The sequence below is a fragment of the Saccopteryx bilineata genome, chromosome 1 (assembly GCF_036850765.1).
Source record: "Saccopteryx bilineata isolate mSacBil1 chromosome 1, mSacBil1_pri_phased_curated, whole genome shotgun sequence".
In the NCBI taxonomy this organism is placed as follows: Eukaryota; Metazoa; Chordata; class Mammalia; order Chiroptera; family Emballonuridae; genus Saccopteryx; species Saccopteryx bilineata.
Window position 1 is genome coordinate 404,092,509 of NC_089490.1, and position 25,684 is coordinate 404,118,192.

Genomic DNA, 25,684 nt, shown 5'->3' on the forward strand with positions numbered 1-25,684 from the left:
GGCCAGTTCACTGTCCCTCAGACCATTGGAGGGCCGGACTATAAAAAAGACTATGAACAAATCCCTACGTACACTGCACATATCTTATTTTAAGGTAAAAAAACAAAACGGGAACAAATACAATATTTAAAATAAAGAACAAGTAAATTTAAATCAACCAACTGACCAGTATTTCAATGGGAACTATGCTCCTCTCACTGACCACCAATGAAAGAGGTGCCCCTTCCAGAAGTGCGGCGGGGGCCGGATAGATGGCCTCGGGGGGCCACATGCGGCCCGCAGGCCGTAGTTTGGGGACTCCTGCTCTAAACGGTGCCACCGCCCCCGCAGCAAACGGTCGGGCGGGTCCTCGAAGGGTTAACCAGGGAGCTGCCCGCTGACCCGGCAACTCCCCTCCTGTGTCTCTGTCCCCAAAACTGGAAACAGGCGTTCAGACTGAAACTTGGACACAAACGCTCACAGCAGTACAATTCACAAAAGCCCAGCAGTGGAAAAATCCAAGCGTCCGTCACGGGACAGGCGGATAAACACAAGGACAAACGGTGGTCTGTCCACACCACAGAACATTATCCTGCCTTAAAAAGAAACAAGGTTCTGATACAACGCGAGAGAACCTCGAAAACCTCACGCCAACGTACGCCAGCCACCCAGGAGCACACAGCGCCTGGTTCCGTTTACACAGAGCGCCCAGAACGGGCAAGTCCGTGGACAGGACGCGGGTGAGTGGTCATCCAGGGCTGGGAGCTGGCTGCTCATGGGCACGGGGCATCTTCTTGGGGCGATAGAATGTTCTGGAATCAGACAGTGCCGTTGCTTACACCACCTTGTGAACACACTGAACACCATTAAATCGTACACTTAAATTTTTTTTTTTCTGTATTGATTTCAGCGAGAGAGGAAGGGGGAGAGAGAGACAGGCAGACAGACAGGAACACTGAGCTGCTCCTGTGTGTGCCCTGACCTGGGATCGAACCGGCAATTTTTGAGCTTCCAAACAATGCTCTAATCAACCGAGCTATCCGCCAGGACAAATCATACACTTGAAAACGGGCATCTCAGCCTGACCTGCGGTGGTACAGTGGCTAAAGCGTCGACCTGGGACGCTGAGTTTGCTGGTTCAAAGCCCTGCACTTGTCTGGTCAGGGCACATATGGGAGTTGATGCTTTCTGCTTCTCCCCCCTGCTCTCTCTCCCTCCTCAGTAAAATAAATAAAAATAAATAGAAAAAGGGTCAATCTACGGTATGGGAAGTCTTTCTCAAACTAGGAAGAGAGGAAGGGGGTGCGAGCCTGAGGTCGTCCGGGACACAGGGTGATGTAAGACACAGGACAGGGTTCGCTAAGATCTGGTCGCACAGCCTGACTTCAGGAACCACTCTGAAGACCAGCAAGGACTGTCCACATCCAGCCAGGTCTGCGACGGCGCCCAAGCCGCCACTGCCCATGCCATCTCCCCGGTTCCCCGGGCCAGGTCCCCATGCCCTGGGGCCCCCAGGCCCTGACCGGCTGGCAGTGGGGGAGGATGCACAGGGCGCCTCCCACACCCCTGTGCTGCTCTCGGCCACGTGACTCTGGGAGCAGGAGGCTGGCCTGTCCACGCCCGCTCTGCACATGCACGCCTTACAGGGACCCGCCCACGTGTGGTTGCAGCCTTCCCAGCACGCGGCCCGTGAGCCAATGTTTATTCATTCATCCTCCCCGGATCTGCTTCCTGTTTCCTATTTCAGAGGAGCCAGAAGCATCTCAGCTCAGTCACGGAGCACCATCTGATGGCTTGTTTTCCAGAACGGGCCGGTGCGTACTCTAAGGGGTGGTCCCTGGCTCCTGCTGGGACTCCAGTGACACGGGCCCCCTGGCCCTCGGCCAACCGTCCCCAAACTGGGGGCCCAGGTGCCAGGAAAGAGTCCTCAAGGGGGTCCCCACCGTCTGACACGTGCAGGTCAGTGGCCACCTGCACGTGTGGGGAACGGCCTGTCTGCGTCACCTCTCACGGGCCACAACCACATGTCTTCCAGGGCCCCCAGGAGCCCACGTCTCTCAGGGTGCAGGCCAGCAGGATGGGCCCCCAGCTTCCCCAGCAGGACGCCTGGGCCCCAGTGCCGTGCCTAGCTCTTCAGGGGCAGGGTGAGGCCCACTTGCTGGATTTGGAAGGCAGGGCGGGCGGGCAGGGTCTGAGGCCACGGTGCATCCGGGTTGGCTGAGGGAACTGATCCCTAAAAATCTCCAGGGGCCGAAGACCCAGACAGACCCTGCATGTGAGGCCAACAGTGTATTTTTCAGGTTTCATAACACCCTGTTGCCTCCCCTACTGTTCACGTACTCTATGGTTTTGAATAAATCTCAAGTAGTGTTGGAAAGGTCGCAAGTAGGAGGGGCTACACAACTGAAATTGGGGTGACCTGTGAATGAGAGGAAGAGAGGGCACCTGCAACCACCCCATGAAAGGTCCATCCATGAGTCTATCCATCCATCTGTCCACACATCTACCAATCCGTTCACTTATACACCACTAATCCATCCATCTACCATCCACTCACCCATTCATCCACTCACCCATCCACTCAACCATCCATCATCCATCCATCCATCCATCCATCCATCATCCAACCATCCATCCATCCATCATCCATCCATCCATCCATCATCCAACCATCCATCCATCCACCATCCATCCATCATCCATCCATCCATCGTCTATCCATCCATCTATCCATCCATCCATCATCCATCCATCCATCATCCATCCATCCATCCATCCATCATCCATCCATCCATCATCCATCCATCCATCATCCATCCATCCATCCATCATTTATCCATTCACTCATCCATCCATCACCCACCCACTCAATCACCCATTCATCTCCTGGTTCTCTGCTCTCATGGGAAGCGATGCATGTCAATCCACACACCTCACAACTGAGTGTTCTCACACTACCCGACAGGCCCTCACCTGTGATCCCCTTGGCTCACACCCTCTCTACCAATAAATCTGCTCCAGCTCAAAGTTCTAGGTCCCAGCTCATCAAACACACCCCGTGGGAAGATGGCAGCCAGGCGGGGGGTTTAGGGCATGCCCTAAGGTCCTGTCTGCTCTCCGCACGTTTGTGTGTACGTGCAGACGTGGCATGTCGGGTGACGAGGGTCCGAGAGCCAGTCTCCTCCGGGGGCTCTCCGGGAGGGACTCCCCCACCCCCACGGTGGCCCTGCTGTCAGCGTGCTACCACCTCTGCTGTTGCACAGAGCAAAAGTGGCGGCCAGAGGGGCTGAGTAACTCGTCCGAGGTCACACAGCAAGGCATCGGTGATGCTCTGGCTCCAGGCCTGTGGCCTTCAGAGTCCTGGAACGCAACGCTGTGTGTTCTCTGGGGCTGGACTGTGGGCCTTCTCCCCGGGACACAGGACGGAGGGCCAGAGGCGTCATGACCCATGCTCCCGAAGGCCGACAGACAGGTCAGCTGGCAGCCTCCTCAGGGAGAGTCACGGGACAGCCTCTGCCCTCGGACTGTGCAGCAGGAGGGAAGCAGAGGGAGGGAACGCCCCACGGGAAGCAGCCGGGGAACGGGGCTCGGGGCCTGGCTGTGCGCCTTCACCACGGCTACGGGCCGAACGCTGTTCCTCCAGGTTCACAGGTGGACGCTCTGATGCCCAGTACGACTCGACGGTGTTTGGAGACGGGGTCATAGGGAGGTCATTAGGGTTCTGTGGGCTCTTTAGGGGGGTCATTAGGGTTCTGTGGGGTCATAGGAAGGTCATTAGGGTTCTGTGGGGTCATAGGGAGGTCATTAGGGTTCTGTGGGGTCATAGGGAGGTCATTAGGGTTCTGTGGGGTCATAGGGGGGTCATTAGGGTTCTGTGGGGTCTTTAGGGGGGTCATTAGGGTTCTGTGGGGTCTTTAGGGAGGTCATTAGGGTTCTGTGGGGTCTTCAGGGGGATCATTAGGGTTCTGTGGGGCCTTTAGGGGGGTCATTAGGGTTCTGTGGGGCCTTTAGGGGGGTCATTAGAGTTCTGTGGGGTCATAGGGAGGTCATTAGGGTTCTGTGGGGTCATAGGGAGGTCATTAGGGTTCTGTGGGGTCATAGGGGGGTCATTAGGGTTCTGTGGGGTCTTTAGGGAAGTCATTAGGGTTCTTGGGGTCATAGGGAGGTCATTAGGGTTCTGTGGGGTTTTTAGGGAAGTCATTAGGGTTCTGTGGGGTCTTTAGGGAGGTCATTAGGGTTCTATGGGGTCATAGGGAGGTCATTAGGGTTCTGTGGGGTCATAGGGAGGTCATTAGGGTTCTGTGGGGTCATAAGGAGGTCATTAGGGTTCCGTGGGGTCATTAGGAGGTCATTAGGGTTCTGTGGGGTCTTCAGGGGGGTCATTAGGGTTCTGTGGGGTCATAGGGAGGTCATTAGGGTTCTGTGGGGTTGTAGGGGGCAGCCTAACCCTACAGGGTCGAGCCGTTGTCAGAAGAGACAGGGACACAGAGATGTGCCCCGAGGAGGCCACACGAGGACACAAGGCGGAGACCGTCTGCAAGCTGGGAAGGGCAGTCTCTCCAGGACTGGCCCCGGCGACGCCCGGCCTGGGACCTGGAGCCTCCGGGGACGGAGGGAGAGCAGTGTCCGCTGCTCGAACACCGCGGGCGGTGCTGTTTGGTCCTGGCAGCCCCGGCAGAGTACCGGGACTATGCTGTCCCCAGCCATCGCCCAGGGTAGGAGTGAGAGTGTCCCTGCCGCCCCCGAGACTGAGCCACACCACTCGCCCCTCCAGGACCTACAGCCCACTGTGACGGCTGGACAGGGTGATGTTCCGGATGGAGCTGCATGCTCTGTGGAGGCAGGAGGGGCCACAGGGTAGGACAGCAGGCCGGCACCGGCGACACCCGGTTGCCATGATAACCGGGGGTGACCGCCCCGCTCATGGGAGGAGAGGGGCGGGGGGAAGGGCCTGGGTCCCAGAGCATCGCCGAGCACTGAATCCCCCTGAGGGAACCGGAAATGGCAGACAGACAGACAGACAGACCCGGCAGAACTCTATTTTGGGGGCAAGCCCAAGTGTGGAAAGTGGTGCTGAACCCACAGAGCAGCTGCTTCCAGACGGGTATGCACACCCAGCGAGGCTCCGAGGGCCTTCTAAAAAAATGGCGTAAAAGAAAGACGGGGTAGGCACGCTTCTGCCCCAGCAGTTTAACAAAACCACAGCTTCTAAGTGGCCGTGACGCGCAGCCCTCTCTGACCTGACGTTCCGTCAGGGGCAGCTGGTCACTGCTCCGGGGCTGGCCCTTGGGTGCTTAGTAATCTCTCAGCTTACAGTTGTGCTCACAGAGTCACTGGCCCGTACTGTCCAATGTCCTAAAGATAACAAAAACATGCTGTTTTGGAACCCACCACACCGCTGTGACTAACGGGACTCCTGTTCAAAAGCAGGACCCGGCAAGCCCCTGCCCAGACGAAGGGCACCAACCAGAGCCACCCAGAAACGTGGGTGACGGCTGCCACCCTCGCGTGGCCTCCCAGGGGAGTGCTCTGAGCTGGGAGAGGACAGGTCGTGGCCGTGGCCTTCTCTGCGGCCTCCCTGCTGGAGGGACACAGCGGCTATCCGCCTCCCTCCGCTGGCCATGACGTCCCGGCCGTCCTCAGTGGACCATCCCTCTGCATCTTGAGCACACCCAGCGGCCCGCATGTGGCTCAGGTCAACTGAGTCAGGGCTGATCCTAGACGTTTCCTGAGCAGGCAGGAAAGAGCGACTCTCTTTAGGCTGCACTTGGACCTCAGAGGACAAAAGCTGCACTGCTGGGACCAACCGGAGAGGCGAGCTGGCCAGGAAATAAAGCCACCATGGAGGAATCAGGGATGAGAGATGGAGAGAAAGCTCCCTGGGACATGGTTTGAGCACCTAGATCCAGCTATGCCTGAAGCCAGCCTCTGGCCTTTTAAATTATATAAGCTAATAAATTCCCCCTTGCCGGGGAGGGGAGTGCTGTAGGGGCCTCTGGGGTTTTGTCACCTCTAATTAAAAAACAGTGACAACGACCAGAACAGCCCCCGAGCTGGGATGGAGCAGGGAGAAGGTCAGGTGTTCAGATCTGGAAACCCCAGCTCTGCCACGAGCCAGGAGGTCAGTCCCCGGTCACCACGAACCCAGACCTCCTCCTCCAAACAGCAGACCCCTAAACCCTAAATCAGGGTTTCGCAGGGGCAGAGCCTGCAGCTCCCCACAGGACCCAGCCCTAGCATGCAGGTCTGAACCCCCACCCCACCCCCCACCACCCAGTCACCGTCAAATGAGCTGGACTTTTCAACTAGCTCCACCTGAGTTTCTCGGAGGTTCCTGAGGTAACTGCAGTTTAACTTGGATGACTGAGTTCCGAGGGCATCTGTCAGCCGCCCCAGGGCAGGAGGGCGGGGCTTGGCGAAGGCAGCTGTTCCTACATACTTATTTCTAGAGGGCGCACTTGAGATCACTAGGTGGGACGGGAAGCCAGCGTCCCCGCATGGACAGAGGGGCGTTCACAGTACTAAGCAGACAGGAGGCAATGGGCTGAGACTCGAGCTGTCTGCGGGCAGCCCTGTCCCCACGCCGGCCTCCTCCACATCGCCAAGAGGGTGGGCAGCCTCAGGAGCTGTGTGGAAGCCCCCCCCCCCCCCGCAAGCCTCCCAGGGATGAGACCAGCCGTGGTCTCAGAAGAGATGTTTGCAAATGTTTGTCCCTGACACACGGCTTCCTTGAGGCTTATACGCTGCTCACAAAAATTAAGGGATATTTCAAAATAAATATGAAGCGATAAAAAAAAGAAGCATTTGATTTTTTTTTTTTATTAAACAAGAACATCAGAAAAGCAAATGACAAGTCAAAGAAAGTCGTTTGATTACGCAAGTGAGATGCAAAACCAACTTTATGTCACTGGTGAAAATGCGCTGTACTGGGGCGGCTGCACGGGCCCGGACCCCTCGCTTCTGTGAGCAGTGTACAAAGAGTGACCACAAATCAGTAAGAAATAAACAACCCTAAAGAAGACTGAGCAAAAGACCCGAACTGGCGTGCAATCAAAGAGGAAACGTAACTGGCGTGCAATCAAAGAGGAAACGTAACTGGCGTGCAATGAAAGAGGAAACGTAACTGGCGTGCAATGAAAGAGGAAACGTGAGCCGTCAGCCAACACGCAGAGAGGCGTTCAGACTCGAAGCGAGCAAACGAGGACTCAAGGCAGAGGACGGGGCTGCCCGAGCGCCGAGACCCGAGCGGGGAGCCTACCCGCAGGGACGTGGGCACACCACCGCGAGGGACTGAGTGTCTGAGTCCCCCAAACGTGTAGGGTGAAGCCCTGCTCCCCATGGGGTGGTCTTTGGGGGCATCCCTTCTTTCCTTCAGCTCAGTCGTGGAATTCTAAGGAGAAGGGACCAAGTCATCGTAGCCCAGCCTGGGCCTGACGGATGAGGGAACGATGCCCAGGAAGGGGGCAGCCCGGGTCACCGCAGGGCGGAGGCTGCAGCCGCCCCTCCTTCCACCCTCAGGCTGGGTCCGTCACCGTGATGGTCCGTCCTGTGTGTTCACCTGAACGGGCTAACGCACCCAGTCACTCGGCCGACCGCGAGTCTAGACGTCGCCATGAACGTTATTTCGCAGACGTGGCCAACAACAGCGCCAATCCGCTGACGCGAAGTAAAGAGACAGGGTTTTCCACGATAATGTGGGTGGGCCTTGCCCAATCAGGTGAAAGGCCTTAAGAGCAGAACTGAGGCTTCCCGGAGGCAGGAGAAGTCCTGCCACCTCCCGGCTGCAGCACCGACTCCGCCCGGTCTCCAGGCTGTGGGCTGCTCCACGCGTCAGACTCGCCAGCCCCGCGTCAGACTCGAGCCAATTCCCTCAATTAACCTCGGAAGGTGTGCACGCACCTGAGTCTCCATCCACATCTATACCCGACGGTTCCGGAAAACCGTGACGGTCATCACCCAGTGCTGGCAGCTGGCTGGGGACCAGGTGGCCCAGCCCCCGTGGCATCCAGTTCGCACGACTGGCCCTCGACAAGGGGGACCGAGGGCCAGAGCCCCTCACCGTGGGCAGGATCTCTGCGCACACCCTCCCTGTGCCTGCCGGCCGGAGGCAGAGGGTCCCGAGAAGGGCCCAGCCTGGACCCGAGTCATGCTGCGGAGGGAAGTGGCCACCGGCTGACCAGGAGACCCGCGCTGCACAGGGGCCGGCGGAAGGAAACGCAGGCTGCATTAAGCCACCTGAGCTGTGGGCTTATCTGGGACAGCAGCTGACGCCGCCCGGCCTGGTTCACGCAGTTAGAATGTTCTACAGTCAGACACACGTGCCACGCCGGCTGGCCTCCGCTCCCCACACACGGCAGGCCCACAGACACGCACTCCGTCCTGCCTCAGGACACAGAGGGCTGAGAGGCCCTCCCTCTCGAGGGGAGTCTGGACACCAGGAGCATGGGGGAGGGGCACAAGGGGTGTAGAAGGTCACTTCCCGCAGAAAGCCCCCTCCACGCACAGTCCCACGGCCACGTGCGGCAGCTTGCTGTCAACCCTCCGGGCTGCGGACTGCAGGGAGGTGAGCCACTGTAAGTCTGGGCACGCCTGCCTCTCACCTACAACGTCCCTGGTCCCCGACCTGGTACAGATGTCACCTGTGGCCAGCACTTCAACACGCAGACAGGTCATTTCCAGTGAATAAGCGACTCGGAGCCGGTTGGGAGCCTACCTGCAGGGAGCCAGCGGGGGAGCCCGCGGTCCACCCAGGGGGACACAGCAAAGCCGGGCCCGGAGCAAACGTGGCCGCTCCCAGACGCAGCACGGGGCCCCGGAGCAAACGTGGCCGCTCCCAGACGCAGCACGGGGCCCCGGAGCAAACGTGGCCGCTCCCAGACGCAGTACGGGGCCCCGGAGCAAACGTGGCCGCTCCCAGACGCAGCACGGGGCCCCGGAGCAAACGTGGCCGCTCCCAGACGCAGCACGGGGGCCCGGGGCTCAGGCCCGCCACCAGAGGCGCACACATGGACCAGGCGCCTCCCAGAGACGCCCAGTGCTCCACTTTCTCCCAATTCCCCCGTTTTCACTTCATACCATTTAACAGAAGTGGTCTCCTCCTAACATTTTAGCCAACACGATCTCTCGGCCAGCAATCGTAAAATGGTTTTCAGCAAGGCTCCCCGGGGAGTCTCGAGAGCCATGGGGAACGGTCTCCCTGGTGACCAGCAGCCCACGTTTGCGCGGTTTCTACGGAGACGTCCCACTGCGGGGTTCTCACGGATGGTCAGGCAGAGGCCTTCTGCAGCGGCCAAGCTGCCTGTTCATGAGATCGGCTCGTGAGACCGAGAAGGAGGCTTCAAGCCTTTCATCAACCAGAAAAGGCTTTTTTTTTTTGATGGCTGAAACATTCAATCCAAGTTTTCCAGCACAGGGACCGAGCAGCCTCCTAACTAAGAAGTTTCCGTGCTGCCTCGCACACTGATGTCCAGTTTCGACAGAGCCCAGAGGAATCGCATCGGCCTGCTAGAGAAGTCCCTGTTCTGAAACCCGGCCCGCCCCGGGACGGCGCACCGGCGACCCCTTCCGCACGCTCCATGCACCCCCCGCCGACACCGCGGCCACGCCCGGGCCTCGGAGAGGTCGCCTTACCTGCCTGGATGTCCTTGGGCCTGCACTGGACTTCCTCCACACACTCGGCCGGGAACCACCCGATGTGGCCGCGGGCACTGCCTTCCCAGAAGCCCCCTTCACCGATGCTCAGAACTGGAGACAGAGAAAGGCCGGCGTCAGCAGCAGGCGGGCTGCTGGGGGTGAGGGGGCCGCAGGGAGGCCGGCATGTCATTGGCCAGGCATGGGGCAGGTTGGCGGCAGGGCTCTGTCCTGTTTGCTGCTGACCACACTATGGATGAGGGGACCAGGCAGAGTGTCCCTGGGGGAGGACAGTGCTGAGCGTGGTGGCAGCGCAGTCCCCACGTCCCCTCTGCCTGTTGGGCTGCAGGGACACAGTGCGAGCACCGGATGTCCCGGAACCATGACAGCTCACCCAGCGTCACGTGGCCACCATGTCCCGGTGGAGCCGGGAGTCTGGTAATAGGGGGAGGTCCCCTTATTGGGGAGGAGGAGGGATGAGGTCATGTCTGTCCCTCCCACGCTGGGTCCCCAGGAGCCGGGCCACCAGGATGAAGGAAAGGGGAATGGCGGCAGGAGACGGGAGAGCAGGTCGTGGTGGCTCCGTGGGGACAGGGGCCACCTGGACTCATGAGAAAGGGATGAACTGGCATCGGTGCCAGGGAGACCTGGCCCTTCTGCGTGCTGGCTTATTGGTGAAGAACGTATTGCTCACGATGGTCCTGCGAGGAGGGGTCTGCGATCCCCCAGAGAAGGGGTGGCGGGCTTCCCCTCGGGGCGGGGGTGCTCTGCACAGTGGGAACGGGAAGGGACACGCCGGGCTGCAGACACACCTCCCCTGCCTGCACGGCTGGGCCTCCCTTCCCAGGGCGAAGGGCTGGGGGCACAGAGGGGCTCAGTGAACAGCTGCCGGAGAAGACAGTTTCTAATCTCAACAGAGTTTCTAATCGGACGGGGGCTGTGCGGGGTGGGGCTGAGCGATGCCGCCCGGAGGCACGGGTTGGGGGAGGGGTGCAAGGACCCACGTGCTCCCCAAGGCACCGTCCTGGAGGTCAGTGTTTCCCTCCACCTCGCATTTCAATCTCCAAGGCCAGATAAAAGGAACAATCAGATGCAGATAAAAGGAACAGCCAGACCAGAGACTTCTGAAGGTCAGTGGCAGGGAAAACATCCGCTTTATACAACTTCGCCTGATAACGTGCAGAATGGCCTCAATGAGGCAGACAAGCAGCCCCCCCCCCCCAGCTGCTTGCTTGACCAGGATGATCCTAATGGCTAGAAGCATCTCCTCCCAAAGCCGACGCTTCCCCACTGACCGGTCGTCACCCATGACTTCCCAGCGGACCAGGACCCAGGGTCACCCACCGGCTCAGCCCGGGGCGGTGATGTGTCGCGGGTTACCGGAGCCAGGGCCCTCAGTGCAGGAGACATGCTTCCTTTCTGGGAAGCTGTGGGCGGGCGGTCCTGACAGCGTCCGAGGGTCCCCGGGGGGGCGGGACGCATAGGAAGTGCTGTGCCCGGCTTCCCTACGCCACAGGCCGGAAAGCGCCGTGATCTCCGCGCCTCGGCGTCCTCATCTGCCAGAGCGGGACATCGCTGCCCAGCTCAGAGGGCTACCGTGGGCGACACAGAGGCACGTGAGCCCGGGCACGGAGCCCCCCACTGCCCGCTCGCTTCCTCCGAAGGCCCCCGCCGAGGACAGCGCGGCCCAGCTCCACCTGTGATCGGCAGGAAGCGCACACTCCTGGTGTTAACGCTGTTCCGAGACCAAGAGAAAGGACGGAAGGCTGTCTGCAGCTGGGGTGACGGAGTGGAGGGGGCAGATCCCAGGGACCCCAGGAGGCGTGGGCTCGGGACCCCCCAGGCTCGGGGACCCTACACAGCAGGCTGGTTTCAGGGACAGAACAGGATCTGCTGAGGGGCCAGATGGGGGCGGGTGAGGGACGGAGAGAGGACCTGGGGGACCCTGGGTTCCCAGGATTGCTTCCTCTTACAGAGACGAGAGGAAGATGGGAGTCCAGGGTGGGCGGGGAACTCTGGGGACCGCGGGGGACCCTCTGTGCGCAAGGTGGTCGGCATCACAGGTCCTCCCGGTCTAAGCAGCCGCATGTGAGTCCCTAGGCCTTGGACGGATGCTGGGCCACGTGGCCACGCCCCTGGGCAGCACTCCTGGGGGTCTGTCTCCCCCGTTCTCGGGGCTGGATCAGATGGCTGTCCTGTCGGGCACACGGGTGCCTGGGGGGCATGGCTGCTCCTTGTACAGTGGAGGAGAGGGGGCTGAGCTGGGCTCACCCACAGATCGGTCATCCGGGTCATTCGAGAGGAAACATTTCACACCCTGAGGATAAACAGTGCGTCCCTCCAGGTGTGCCCCACGGCCATGCTGGAACGAGGGCGGAGAAGGAGGTCCAGTCTAACTGTCCCCTCTGCCGGTCACTACCCCGGACCACTCTCCTCCAGACGCTCGAGTCCTCCCTTGAAAACTGGACTCTAACAATAATTACCCGGCCCGGATAGGCTCGGCAAGGCACCAGGGCTTGGTGGGGACCGTGGCTGTGTGTCACCCCCTGCGATGCTCCGTGCCCCTCTCCACCCCACCCTGTCGGGGTCACTGAGGAGGGTCTGACAGAGTGCTCGGGGTGAGCGCAGGGGAGATCTGAGCCTGTGCTCCCTCCCCTCCTGCTCGGAATACCGACCGGGCGTGCACGCGGGCACCCTGGGCTGAGCCGTCCGGGCGTGCACGCGGGCACCCTGGGCCGAGCCGACCGGGCGTGCACGCGGGCACCCTGGGCCGAGCCGTCCGGGCGTGCACGCGGGCACCCTGGGCCGAGCCGTCCGGGCGTGCACGCGGGCACCCTGGGCTGAGCCGTCTGGGCTGTCCTCCATGTCCCACCCCCAGGGACCCGGGACGGGCGCACCCTTGCTCCTGGGCACCCCTCATTTTAAAAAAGTCAGGTTGGGGTCCACTTCCCCCAAGGACTCGGGTTCTAAATGTCTACTGTGAATATCAGGACCTGTCCTGACAGGGCTGAGCAGCAACGGCGTGAAAAAAATGAGAGCTGAGGCCCTAGCCAGGGACTCCTGAGTCTTGCGTCCACGTCAGCCTGGGCCTCCCTCTCACTTCCCCCGGTTGGTCAGGCCCACGTCACTCCGAGTGTGACGGCCAGAGCAGGGGACTCACTTGCCTCTGATCACCCAACAGTAATCAGGCAAGCCCCGGGGGCTGTCCTCACCACTGTCTCAATGGGGGCACCTCCCATAAGAGGGGGCGCTCCCTGCCTGGCAGAGCCACGGCCGCTGTCTGCCCGGGAGGAGGCAGCGAGGGGCGCGGGCTGGAGCAGACGGGACCCCTGAGGACAGCTGCGGGAAGGTGCCCAAGGCCTTGCCTGGCCTGCCAGCTCTGGGCATCGCCACAGATGCTGCTCTGTCACTGCAGGGCAGGCCGGGGGACAGAAGGACGCACGGTGGAGGCAGCGCCCCTGGGGCGGATGCCACTATTCAGGGACAACCGCACGCTCCACAGCCGGTTTGATCCCCTCTGTCCGGGGCCCTCTGAGCAGAGACGGACCTGCGGACATAGGACCTCCCTGCTGCCAGACCGCCGTGAACAGGAACTCTGTGCCCAGAGGGGGTGCTGGCTGCACCGTGACTGCTGTGGGTCGATGGAAATGACTAAGCGTCCCGGGGAAAGAACTGGCCCCGGGACACGTGGTGACCTCAGATTCAAAGAGGCAGGCCTTGTGAGCTTTCACATTCACAATCTCCATATTCACCATTTTAAAGTTTACAGGAAAAAAACGCTGCTGTAACAATTCAAGGGCTGCGTGTCTGGGTGTGACAAAGACCCCTGTGGGCCACACCGCAGCGTGCAGCCACGGAACCTGAGTGTGACTGAAAAGCAACCCCTTGCAGGTGCTGGGGCGTGCAGGGCCGTTGGCGGCCTGGGGCAGGGGTGCGGGTGCGGGTGGGCGCGAGGGAGGGCCGCTCTATAGGAGAGCCCCCCCCCCACTCGGCCTGGAGCCTGGAGTAAGAGAAGTCCACTTGGCAGGGCCGGGGAAAGCCCTGCGGCCTCTGTAGCCTGAAGCACCAGACAGGTCAGTCAGAGGAGATCATGGACCCCAGAGGGACGGGGGACAGGGGGCGAACCCCCACCCCAGGGGAAAAAGCCACAGAGGGCTGGAAAATGCAGCCTCCCCCCATCTCCAACCGAGCCCAGAAAACACACGCCCGGGACAGGCCCAGAGCAGCTCGGCTCAAGGTCAAGACCAAGACGGCAGCCTGCCCAGAGCCGTCACCGCTGTGACTGGCTGAAGAGGAAGAAAGAAAACTGCACCGGGCCAGACTCGCCGCTCCCTAACCCCCCGCCGCCCAGGCACAGCAGAAGGTCACGGGACGCGGGAAGGCCCGAGGAGGGAGCCTGTCCGTCTCAAGAGACAAGGAAACCGAGTGAGCGAACCCCGAGATGACCCCGAGATGACCCCGGTGGCATCACAGACGACGATCCCACCAACCCCGATGTCGTAAAACCAACACGTGTCCTTGGAAAGCTAAAAACTCTCTGCGGAGCAATAGGGAGTCTTGGCAAATAAAAGATTAAAAAAAAAATACACGTGGAAACGCTAGGGTTTAAATATGTCGTTTCTGCAATTTAAAAATTCACAGGAGGGTCCTCACAGCTCGCTGATGGGCCATCGCAGAGGGAAGAGCGAGGGGACTTGAAGTCATAGGAACGCTCAGCGGGAACGACCCAGGGGAAGGGACCGCGCAGGGTCCCCGGGGACGCGCCGAGGCCACCGGACGGGACGCTCAGACCCACGTGCAGTGGGGCCCGCGGGAGTCCGGCAGCTGCGGGGCTCCACCTGGCCAGCACGAGGGGCACTGGGCCGGACGGGGGAGGAGCGAGTTCACTACGGGCGCAGGTCCACACTGGAGGGCGGCAGGATTTGAACCCCTCTTCCTGCCCATGCCAGGCATCCTCTGAAAGCCGGCCCTCGATGGCGGAGGGGGACACGGTGGCCACGTGAGGTGTGCTCTTTCCTGCTCTGCCCAGTGAGGTCAGCTGCCCCCCGTGGCCTGCAGCCCACACCTGCTCTGTCTCCACGCCCCTCCCGTGGCCCTCGATGGCGGAGGGGGACACGGTGGCCACGTGAGGTGTGCTCTTTCCTGCTCTGCCCAGTGAGGTCAGCTGCCCCCCGTGGCCTGCAGCCCACACCTGCTCTGTCTCCACGCCCCTCCCGGGGCCCTCGATGGCGGAGGGGGACACGGTGGCCACGTGAGGTGTGCTCTTTCCTGCTCTGCCCAGTGAGGTCAGCTGCCCCCGTGGCCTGCAGCCCACACCTGCTCTGTCTCCACGCCCCTCCCGTGGCCCTCGATGGCGGAGGGGGACACGGTGGCCACGTGAGGTGTGCTCTTTCCTGCTCTGCCCAGTGAGGTCAGCTGCCCCCCGTGGCCTGCAGCCCACACCTGCTCTGTCTCCACGCCCCTCCCGTGGCCCTCGATGGCGGAGGGGGACACGGTGGCCACGTGAGGTGTGCTCTTTCCTGCTCTGCCCAGTGAGGTCAGCTGCCCCCCGTGGCCTGCAGCCCACACCTGCTCTGTCTCCACGCCCCTCCCGGGGCCCTCGATGGCGGAGGGGGACACGGTGGCCACGTGAGGTGTGCTCTTTCCTGCTCTGCCCAGTGAGGTCAGCTGCCCCCCGTGGCCTGCAGCCCACACCTGCTCTGTCTCCACGCCCCTCCTGGGGCCCTCGATGGCGGAGGGGGACACGGTGGCCACGTGAGGTGTGCTCTTTCCTGCTCTGCCCAGTGAGGTCAGCTGCCCCCCGTGGCCTGCAGCCCACACCTGCTCTGTCTCCACGCCCCTCCCGTGGCCCTCGATGGCGGAGGGGGACACGGTGGCCACGTGAGGTGTGCTCTTTCCTGCTCTGCCCAGTGAGGTCAGCTGCCCCCGTGGCCTGCAGCCCACACCTGCTCTGTCTCCACGCCCCTCCCTGGCCCTCGGCGCCACAGGCCTCAGCCACAGCCACGGCCCCCGCTGCCGTCCTGCAGCGCCTCCTGAGGGCCTCCCTTCCTGCCCCCCGCGGCCCTGGCTGGGAGCAGTCCACCCCGCGGTCTGGCACGCATGGCGGCCGTCAGGATGCCTTTCAGCCGCATTTCCTGGGGTTCAGCCTCGGGAACCCTTCCCTCCAGCCCAGCGGACTCCGCCCTCGGCCAGGGCAGACCTCCAGGGGGTGGCTCAAGCCAGATCGTCCACCTGGAACCCTTCCCTCCAGCCCAGCGGACTCCCCCTTGGCCAGGGCAGACCTCCAGCGGGGTGGCTCAAGCCAGACCGTCCACCTGGACACCCCTCGTTGAGTCCCAGTAAGACACGCCCTGTTCCGGCCCGCGCCCGCGCCACGTCTCCAGGAGGCCCTCGTGTCCAGGTGGAAAGGGGCCCTGTGGTCGGCGTCCCCATCTGTCCCCTCCCCCACACTCTCTGCAATGGAGCCTCACTCCACACGGCGTGCTATCTCGCCCAGTGGACAGTGGGGACACTGAGGCTGCGTCCCCTGAGAATGCCCGGTGAGCATCGCCCCGTTCCCTGCCTGCCCCTGGGGCTCCGTGCTCCCCACAGGGGGCCGTGGCCTGGCCCGGCCCCAAAGGCAGAGGGCCTGCGTGGACACTGACCTTTGACCCTGTCGCCGCGGTGAAGGGAGATCTCGCCGTCCACCTGGGGCTGGTATGGCTTGACCACGACGAAGAGCCTCCCGGGCACTGCGCTGTACAGCTTCCGCCGGGGCCCCGCGTACTCGAAGGGGGACAGAGCGTCCTTGTTGGCACCCGACGGGAAGGCCGGCCTGCGGGGGCGGGCAGAGAGGGAAGGAAGGGGTCACGGCCCGAGACGGAGCAGGCTGCACTGCGGACCCGGCCCGGCCCGTTCCCACCCGCGCCCTGCAGAGAGCGATCACGTCGGAGCCCCTGCCGGGTCCTCCCGGGACAGGAGACGTCCCAGCTCAGTCCCGGCCGGCGGGGGGACGTGGGTGCTGCCGTCCCCTGTGCGGGGAGAGGCGGGAGGCTCGGGGGCACGCCAACGCTGCCTGAACTCAAGCGCGAGCCTTCCTGCTCGACCGAGCCAACGGCACCCGAGAAACGCTCGTTGGACGCGAGGGGGTCGGCTGCCCCGGTTTTGCAAAAGTACGTCAAGAGTGCCCTGAACCTGGCAAGAGCCAGCGCCCCCTGGCCGCTGGGAGGGGTCTTGGGGGGCCGCATTCCTTCTCTCCACTCTCAGTGGTGGGTGACGCGTCAGGTGGATGCAGTCAAGCCCTCTGCTCCAGCTCCCAGGGGCCCGGACCGGCCACGCCAGTGGGCGCCACCAGAGGGCGTGTCTCAGGCAGGCGGCTGCAGGGGGCCCTGCCCCTGAGGCAGGGAGCAGAGACGACCTTACAGGCACCTGGTTCCCAAAGGCTACACGGGCTTATCTCTCTGCTGTGCGCTCTGGTCAACGGGCTGTCCGACCCGGGTCCACGTCCATGGGGAAGCTCGCCCTGACCACGGCACAGAGCCCCTCTGGGGAGGGCAGCGGTCAGCGGGTGGGGCTTGGGCAGCTGGGGAGGCCTTGGCTCCCCTCCCGCCACGCCTGCACCTGAGGGTTTGGTTCTGGCTACGCTGATGCGCCCGTCACGTTCCTGGCTGAGGTTTCTGGGACCTCAGGTTGGCGCTGAGGCAAACGGGCCTGCTGGAGAGAGGGGGCAGGTGGCCAGCCTTCCCCACGGGACACGGCAGCAACAGAGGCAGGAGGGGACAAGGTGGGCGGGTGGGTGGAGTCAGAGGACGGCCGCCTTGTGCTCAGGATGCCACATCCCTCTCGGCCAGGCTGACGTGACCCTCTCCACATCTGTCCCTTAGCCCAGCCGGGAGTCCTCACCCGGACAGGGGCACCGACACCCTCCAGGGCCCGACCCACAGCAGCCAGAGGGCCCTCCTCAAGTGTCCCTGATGAGCATGACAACCAAGGGTAGCAAACACTTCTGCGGATGTCACGATGAGCCAGACACGGGTTCTCGACGCAGGATGGGGGTTAAACTCAACAGAGTCCTCACCACAGACGCACGAGCCCCGTTTCACCCGAGAAAACGGGGGCGCTGAGTGGCCAGGTGACTGGCCCAACGTCACACCGAGGGCAGCAAGCAAAGCTGGATGCCACTGGTGGTTGGGCACAGGGTCTGCGTGGGTGATGGGCTGGTGGGGCAGCTACCTACTGAGATGGGACGGAGGTGGAGGCATGAGGTGGGCACAGGGCATCCTCCTGGGTGGCAGGGGCAGCAGCCTAACCCCACATCTGAGCTCTGCAATCGTCAGAGGGCCCTGTGGGCACCCTGGGAGCCAGTGTCCTACTCACAGGCGCCTTGTGCATCCTGCCCGGTCAGGCCCAGGTGCCCCAGGAAGGGGTGGGCTCTGCGCTGTGAGGACAAGGGTGCAGTGGCCGGGTCCCGCCACCTTCCTGAGTCCAGATGCCCAGGGGCTGTGCTGTGCCGTGGGGCTCTGAGTGTCAGCATCCCCGTCACCTGGGCAGGTGCCCAGCGCCAGTCCCAAGCTGGGCACAGGTACAGAAGGCCAGGCCGTGGGCTCCCAGCCGGGAAGCAGACACCTGCTGTGCTGCTCAGACGCCGAACATTATCCTCACTGCCCAGGGCGCAGGCCGGCGTCCCAGCAGGCCCCCGTTAGGACAGGGGAACCCAAGGAGCAGGATGCCAGCAGGCCACGGAGTTACTGTCACAGAGCACCTACGGTCACCGGGGAGAGAGCTGGGTCCTGAAAACATGGGCACGGGACCGGCAGACTTTGAAGGGTGGGGGAGGGGAGAGGGCGGGACAAAGGCAAAGGAGGGCCGGACTGTCAGGATGTCACTCAGCAGGGTGGGGCGCTGGCTGCCGGCCAGGACAGCCCTTTCTGATCGAGACCGGCACTGGGCCACTGGTCAGGGCACTGACCGTCCTGGTGTTAGCACTGACAGTCCCTGCATCTTGGGCAAACCCAGATGGTTGGTCGCTCTGCCCACAGCTCTGTGACAGAGGGAATGGCTTGGCCGAACGCCCGGCTGTGGGCTGGACGTGGCTTTGAGATTCCTGTAAGGGCCAAAGTGGACTGAGCACTCAGTGTGTGCAGGCCTGGCCCAGGGTTCATCCATTCAGTGCGGAGAACAACTCGGGGGCTGGCCTTCCCCTGATCCTCGTCTTACTGTCCGAGTTGTGGCACAAAGGGTTAGAGACCTGGCCCTCAGTGGAGTCCGGACACGTCATCAGGGAGCCTTGGAATCAGGCCCTCAGGACAGGCTGGCTGTTGTGATTACCACATGCGCACAGTGCATGAACACACATGCATACAACACAAGCACATGCATACACGTGCACATAATGCACAAACACACAGTCATGCAACACAAGTGGATGCACACACACAAGTACACACACGCACGGTGCATGCACACACATGCATGCAACTCAAGTGTACGCATGAACAAGCACAAATGTGCACTGCACCCATGCATACAGAAACACACATAGAAATGCAAAGACACACACATGCACACACGTGCACAAACACAAATGTGTACCACGCATATACAAACATATGCTCACGCACCAACAACTCACAAGCGCACACACACCCGCGCAGGAAACCAGGGACAATTAGGCTGGGTCCCTGTCACATGCCCAGTTGCTATTCTTTCTTCACGAGCAATATTTTCTTTGCAGCTTTTGCAAGTCCCTGGTCACACTGCCTTCGGTATCTTATTAGATTTCATACTGGAGGAAGGGGACACACTCCGCTGAAAATTATAGTCATAATTCTAGTGAACGGTGTGAATTGGAATTTTCTGCCTCGAGGGAGTCCTTTAATTTAGCTTTAAACTGTTCTTAGCACCTGGGACTTCTCCCTCGGGGTGACTCAGAGCGAAAATCTAGACCAGCACCGGGAACTGGATCTCACTGTTCGGAGAATGAGACTTGGGTGGGAAGTGTCACCGGGCGAAAGCACTGCTGTGGGCCTGGGGGAGGGGCTGGCGTTGGGAGGCTCAGGGCCTGGCCCTCGAGGAGGGGCAGGAGGCAGGTGTCCCTGGGCACGACCTGTCCACACCCTCTGCGGCTGCAGCAGAGGGGCTGGCCCTCTGCTCATGGTCACAGCGGTCAGCCCCGTCCCCAACCACGTGCAGCCCTGAGCCCTCCACTCGGTCCCGGCCGGAACCCAGTCCCCTTACCCACGTCCCCGCTCTAGCTGGGGCATGGCGTTGGAAGAGACTCACGGCAGGCTAGGAAGGGAATGTGACAGGAGGGTGTGGACCTGGTGACGGGGACACAGTGTCAGACCCAAGTGGGCATTCTATCTTCGTCAGCGATGCCATGCCAACTGGGAAAACACAGGCCGTCCCTGGGCACCATGGGTGAGGTCGGGGTTCAAGGTGGGAGAAACCTTCATGAACACACCAGTCACACCCTCAGGATCTGGGTCCACAGTCCCGCCCTGCTACCTACTGGCCGTGTGACCTGGGCCTCAGGTCTGCCATCTGAGAAATAGGAGGACACAGTGCCCTGCACAGGCACCGTGGAGGGACAGGGCGAGGTGACCTAAAGTGTGCTATTGAAAGGGGCCTGGGTCCTGTGATTGCACAAGGGGCTTCACACTGACGGAACGGTCGCTGCTTTGATGCTCACGGTCCTCGGGGCCCTGGTAATGAGCCTCTGTTCCCGGAAGCCCCAGCCTGGCCTGAGACACCCTGGAAGGAGGCGTGACTAGGGGGAGAGTGTGCCTGGGAGTTGCCACTCTGTGTGGGAACGCAGGGCCCTGGCTGTGGGGACACAGCAGAGTGGGGGTATCAGACACCCAGAGGGGTCCCATGCGCAGTCTGACCTCCACTGGCCTGTATCCTTGTGTCTAGAAAAGGGACAAGAATGGGCCTCTGGCCGCACTGCGGCCACTGGGTCTGTGGTCCCCAGGGCCCACCATGGCCTCGTTGAGCCTTGGGTTTCCCATCTGTGACAGGGTGAGTTCATTCTGGATAAAGTGCGTTTGCAACGCAAACACCTGCAGGTTTGCAAACGGGCCCCTTGAAGCTCTCCTTAGCTGCCTCTCTTCACGTCCGTCATTCCTAAGCCCCAAGCACCAGCAGCTGCCCCCGGGCGTCCCCAGGAGGCTCCCACACCTGCCCCTAGCGGTCATCGCGGGCGCAGTGTTCATGGAATGACCCAGGGCCCCCACTGCTCTCCGGAGACGGTCTGAGCAGGGGGTTGTGGGCAGCAGAAGTCTAATGTGACCGTGTTCTCACCGCCCAGGATGGAATGGAAGCAGCTCTGTGCCCAACCCCCGGGCAAGCCCTGAGTTCTGGACCCAGCAGCATGGCGCACGGGGATCTTCCTCTCGCGGGTCCCCATGGGAGTCCCCGGACACCACACCGGTCCCCGCCCCGCACCGCTCCTTACCCCACGTGCCAGGGCTGCTGGGTCCTCTTGCCATCCTCGCCGGCGCCGCCGAGCCTGCTGGACAACGGGGACCGGCTGCGGGGTCCGGGGGCGTAGCCGCCGATGGTCCTCACGGCCCCGTCGGCCTTGCTGGGTGTCTGCTGCTGCAGCAGCTGCGGGGAGAGGCTGCGGTGGGAGGCGGCGGAGCAGACGGCCCAGTCGGGGGCGCTGGAGTTGAGGTTGTTGTCGCTGTTGGAGCGCAGCAGGACCCGGGGGGCGGCCAGCGTGTGGGGGGGCCGCCGCCTGCGGTTGGAGTACGCCGGGGCCTCGCGGAAGGGCACTGGGTGGGAGAGAACGGGAGAGGCGGTGAGCGCGCGTGACGCCGGCGGCGACGGCAGGGGGCGCACGTGACGCCGGCGGACGGCAGGGGGCGCACGTGACGCTGGCAGCAACGGCAGGGGGCGCACAGGAGCCGCGCGTCCGGGCGCCCCGAGTTCTGTGCTGAGGCCCGCAGGGCCCCGCCGTGCACACAGAACTCATTCCGACACAGAAGCACAGAGGCAGAGACGGAGGGGGTTCAAGCCAACGCTTGAGATGGAAGCGACGTGGAGTCCGACTTCCATCCGGGGCGGCGCCCGCTCCTTCGGCGGCCCGGAGACACGTGTGAGGACGGCCGCCCGACTCACAGCGTGGTCCCGACACGGAGACAGCCACAGAGTCCCTCCTCGCCAAGGCCTGGACTTGGGCCCTGGGGTCAGGGCAGAATGTGTGCCCCTGGTACTCACGCGGGTGCTGAAGCCATAGTCCCTGGTACCTTAGACTGTGACCGTATTTGGATAACGGGGTCTTTATAGAGGTGATAAAGGTAAAACGAGGTCCCTAGCATGGGCCCTAAGCCAATGTGATTGGTGTCCTTGGAAGAAGGAGATTTAGACACAGACACACAGAGGGACGACCGTGTAGGGATGCGGGGAGAAGATGGCTGTCCATGTGCCAAGGGAAGAGGCCTCTTCCAGCCTCAGGACTGGGGACAATACATGTCTTGGTTAAACCCCGTCTCTGGGACTTCAATGCAGTGGCCCCAGGACACTGACACGGCCCTCACATCTGCTGGGTGGGCTCTGTTGGCCTGAACCCCAAGCCCTCCTTTCTCCACCATCAAGCTGGGACCAGCGGTGTGAAACAGGAGAGCTGGGCACGCTGCACCTGGCTTCTTACTCAGCTCTAGACACGAGGCAAGGCCGTGACTGCCTGGGCACCCAGAACGGGGACACTGCCCAGGAAGACAGTGAGGGCAGGAGCAGAAATAGGAGCTGTCCTTTCCAAGAAGCTTCTAAAAGAATGTCGCTATCCAGGCTGAGTGGGACATCAGATGCCAGTGACTCCAGTGGCAAAGGACATGGGCTTCCTTTGCCCGCTGTGCCCCGGGCAGCTGCCTGCTGCCCACTGCCTTGCACGTGGGAATCCCTGCAGCTCACAGAAGAAGAACAGCATGAGTAGTTGAGGACCAAGAACTGGACAACCTCCCATCCCAGCTGCTGATGTCAGAGGCTGCAGAGAAGGAGCCCATGGAAAATAAGGACAGCGGCTTCACAGACAGAGCCTGTGCACACCAGCCCCCACGGCCAGCCCCTCCCCTTTCACAGAGCCTGTGCACATCAGCCCCCACGGCCAGCCCCTCCCCACACTGGGTGCCAGAACTCACTGGGGCAGAGGTGTGGCCGGCAGGGCGCACTGGGGACAGAGGTGGCCCAGGCGGGCTCACTGGGGACAGAGGTGGCCCAGGCGGGCTCACTGGGGACAGAGGTGACCCAGGCGGGCTCAGTGGGACAGAGGTGTGACCCAGGCGGGCTCACTGGGGACAGAGGTGGCCCAGGCGGGCTCACTGGGGACAGAGGTGGCCCAGGCGGGCTCACTGGGGGCAGAGGTGGCCCAGGCGGGCTCACTGGGGACAGAGGTGGCCCAGGCGGGCTCACTGGGGACAGAGGTGACCCAGGCGGGCTCACTGGGGACAGAGGTGGCCCAGGCGGGCTCACTGGGGGCAGAGGTGTGGCCGGCAGGGCTCACTGGGGCAGAGGTGTGGTTGGCGGAGCTCACTGGGGACAGAGGTGGCCCAGGCGGGCTCACTGGGGGCGGGGGTGTGGTTGGCGGAGCTCATTGGGGACAGAGGTGGCCCAGGCGGGCTCACTGGGGGCGGGGGTGTGGTTGGCGGAGCTCATTGGGGACAGAGGTGGCCCAGGCGGGCTCACTGGGACAGAGGTGGCCCAGGCGGGCTCACTGGGGACAGAGGTGGCCCAGGCGGGCTCAGTGGGACAGAGGTGGCCCAGGCGGGCTCACTGGGGACAGAGATGGCCCAGGCGGGCTCACTGGGAGCAAAGGTGGCCCAGGCGGGTCTGAGTGGGACAGAGATGGCCCAGGCGGGCTCACTGGGAGCAAAGGTGGCCCAGGTGGGGCTGAGTGGGACAGAGGTGGCCCAGGCGGGTCTGAGTGGGACAGAGGTGGCCCAGGCGGGCTCACTGTGACAGCTGTGGTCCAGGCGGCCTCCACCCCCCCTCCCCAGGATGCAGGGCAGTCCTGGGAGAGTGGAGAGGAGTCACCCCGGGGGCCGCACGGGAGCAGCACACACCCTGGGACCTGGGGATGCACGCCCGGGGCTGCACAGCTGGTGAGGACTCGGCAGCGGCACGTGGGGAGGACACATCCTTTCCACCGAGGGGGCAGCACGCTCTTGTTCCCGCCACGTCCTTGGAGCAGCGCCTCGTCGGAGCCAGACGCACCACCGCGCGGCCGCTGGCGCTCTGGCACTCTCAGCTGCCTCACACTTCACTCCTCAAAGCGCAGGGACACAGACACCAGCCTGGCTGGGAGGGCCAGGGACCCGGGAAGGTGGCCGGGGCCTCAGAGGTCTAGGGCCAGAGGCTGCTCTCTCCAGGGTGGGGTCACGGCCCCAGTGGCATCAGCTTCAGTCTCTCCCCTTCCCCGTCTACTAAAAAGTCTCGTTTTAGGGAGAGTTTGTGTTTTGCTGGTCACAAGGGAGAACCTCACGGGTGTCACACTCTGGCAGACGACGGAGGCCAGAGACACTTCAGAATGGCTGGGTGCTCCTTTGAGCTGGAGACAAGCACCTGGTGGGTGCTGTGGGGTGACCCAGACCTGCACGACACAGAGCTGGGGGCTGAAGGACTCCGCGACCTTGGCGAGCGCCTGCCACTCTGCAGACAGGATCAGCACGGTCAGAGCCGAGAGCTCTGGCAGGCACAGCCGGGAGAAAGCGGCCGCCGGACCCTCAACTGCCCAAATCATCTCCCCGGTCTCCCAACCCAGGAGATGCCAGGGTTCATGCCAGCCGTGGGAGGGGGAACACCCAGCTCCAGGGGGGTGTCCCCAAGATGGGGGGACGTCTGTAATCCCACACGGCGAGCCACCCAGCCTCTCGGACGACAGCCAGATCCACCTCTGACCGGCGTAGCCCGAAAAGGCTTTAGTGCCATAACAGCAAGTGGTGGATTTAGGGGAGCCCTGCTCACGGCCGAGAAGAACTCAAGGAAGGAAGAGACAAGAGGATCGACTGACAGAAGGGACCTGGCACCACGCTTCCCAGCGACAATCTCCGTGCTGTGCGCGGAGTAGGAAAATCAGAGTCCCAGAAAGTGCATCTGGGTTAATAATGGAGGAACAGGAGCCCAGAGGAAGGCTGTTTCCTTTTGATGTAAATGCCCTAGAAACAGGCTGCCCACGCCCCCCCCCCCCACCGAGGGGGGCTTGCAGAGCGGTGAGGACCCACGTGGGGGGTGGCGGCCGTGCTCCTAGCGTTAAGGGATAAAACAGCGGAGACATTGTCAAACCCGCTCTGCCCCAAGCACCCGGAGGAGTTAACCCGAACGGAAATCACACAAGTGCACATTAGGGCGAACATTCTAATGAAAACCATCCCGCTTCATTACTGAGCTTCACATGAAATTAGTTCCCTGTGCAATTTAATCGGGAACTTCTCCCGTGTTTATTTTATGGCTTGGGCTGGGTGGGGGTGGGGGGTACCTTCCTAATTCCTCTGTAAAGTAACATCTTCATAAAACCCTTTCCGAAACCGAGAGCTCCTGGTCTGACAGGCGACTGGAGCCCTCCAAGGAATCCTTTTTCTTGTGAAAAGGGTTAAAAATAACTCTTTCTTTCCTGTCTGAAAGTGATTAATATTCTACCCCAACTGCTTCTTTCCCTCTGGCAATCTGCAAAACTCCAAGTGGGTGGGCGTTTTCTTCCCAATCTTTACATGCACTTTATTTATACATCCTTCCCCCCCCACAATAAAAATGACACAAGATATGACAAAAAAAAAAGGCGTGTGCACTTTTAAAGTCTGCCACGAGGCATTTCCGACCCACCCCGGCAAACGGCACCCCGGGGACAGCCCGGGGGAGCCGGGAGGTGGCTGGGACGCTGCCCACCAGCCCTGCATGACGGCGGCATGCCCTGACCTCCCGTATCCCGCCCTCACCAGCTTGCAGGTGGCGGGAGGACCAGAGCCAAAACTTCCTCCTTCCCTAGGACTCGGTTCCTAACCTGCCCCGTGGCGCGGTCGGTAGCCTTGGAGAGAGGCACGTTCTGGAATGTGAGTCCGCACAGGACTGGAGACGGATGGATGGACAAACACAAAACCCAGTG

The 25,684-nt window shown here is 62.1% G+C and overlaps 1 protein-coding gene across 7 annotated transcripts in view; it reads right to left on the reverse strand.

Moving 5' to 3' along the window:
- The window catches only part of SHANK2 (SH3 and multiple ankyrin repeat domains 2), a 443,651-nt gene that overhangs the window by 238,541 nt on the left and 179,426 nt on the right, over positions 1-25,684 (reverse strand). For all 7 annotated transcript variants that reach the window (XM_066252293.1, XM_066252296.1, XM_066252295.1 and 4 more), the window contains 3 exons: positions 21,044-21,362; positions 16,254-16,423; positions 9,610-9,723 (listed from right to left, as the gene is read on the reverse strand). In XM_066252293.1, the coding sequence (XP_066108390.1) occupies positions 9,610-9,723; positions 16,254-16,423; positions 21,044-21,362 (603 nt within the window). The remainder of the gene's footprint in view (positions 1-9,609; positions 9,724-16,253; positions 16,424-21,043; positions 21,363-25,684) is intronic.